The sequence below is a fragment of the Octopus bimaculoides genome, chromosome 14 (genome assembly GCF_001194135.2).
Source record: "Octopus bimaculoides isolate UCB-OBI-ISO-001 chromosome 14, ASM119413v2, whole genome shotgun sequence".
Classification (NCBI taxonomy): domain Eukaryota; kingdom Metazoa; phylum Mollusca; class Cephalopoda; order Octopoda; family Octopodidae; genus Octopus; species Octopus bimaculoides.
Window position 1 is genome coordinate 14,038,838 of NC_068994.1, and position 680 is coordinate 14,039,517.

Below are 680 nucleotides of genomic sequence, written 5' to 3' on the forward strand. Positions count from 1 at the left end.
TATAATATATATATATATATATTATTTACATGTGACAGGCTTCTTTCAGTTTCCGCCTGCCAAATCCACTCACAAGATTTGGTCAGCCTGATACTACAATAGAAGACACTTGCCCAAGGTGCCATGCAGTGAGACTTGACCCCAAACCATGTGATTGAGAAGCAAGCTTCTTACCACACAGCCATGCCTGTATGCTTTTACGCCATCTATATTTGTGTATTAGTATGTGAAAGTGATATATGTTTGTATATAAGGGTGTGTGTACTCCTTGTTAAATTGACTGCTAGTAGAGATGACCATTGACAATCTAATCCTACTGGTTTTTGTTTTTTGACCTAGTCATTTAACTCTTAGAATTGCTTTACTGTCCGTGGCATGTTGGTTTATATTCTGTTGATGGTTTATATTTTTACAGCAAATGGAGATAGAGCGTGAGGAGAAGAGGGAGCGGTTAGCTGCCCAGGAGGCGAAAAAGAAAGAAGAGGAGAAAAGACGAGAACAAGAAAAAGCTGAAAGAGTAAGTTTCTATTTTACTATTGATATAAGGCGGCGAGCTAGCAGAAACATTAGCACGCCGGGCGAAATGCTTAGCGGTATTTCGTCTGTCTTTACGTTCTGAGTTCAAAATCCGCCAAGGCCAACTTTGCTTTCCATCCTTTTGGGGCTCAATAAATTAAGTA

The 680-nt window shown here is 39.6% G+C and overlaps 1 protein-coding gene across 1 annotated transcript in view; it reads left to right on the forward strand.

Moving 5' to 3' along the window:
- LOC106874303 (DDRGK domain-containing protein 1) overlaps window positions 1–680 on the forward strand; it is a 34,293-nt gene that overhangs the window by 27,336 nt on the left and 6,277 nt on the right. Inside the window, exon 5 of the mRNA XM_052972684.1 lies at window positions 416–517. Within this exon, the coding sequence (XP_052828644.1) occupies window positions 416–517 (102 nt within the window). The remainder of the gene's footprint in view (window positions 1–415; window positions 518–680) is intronic.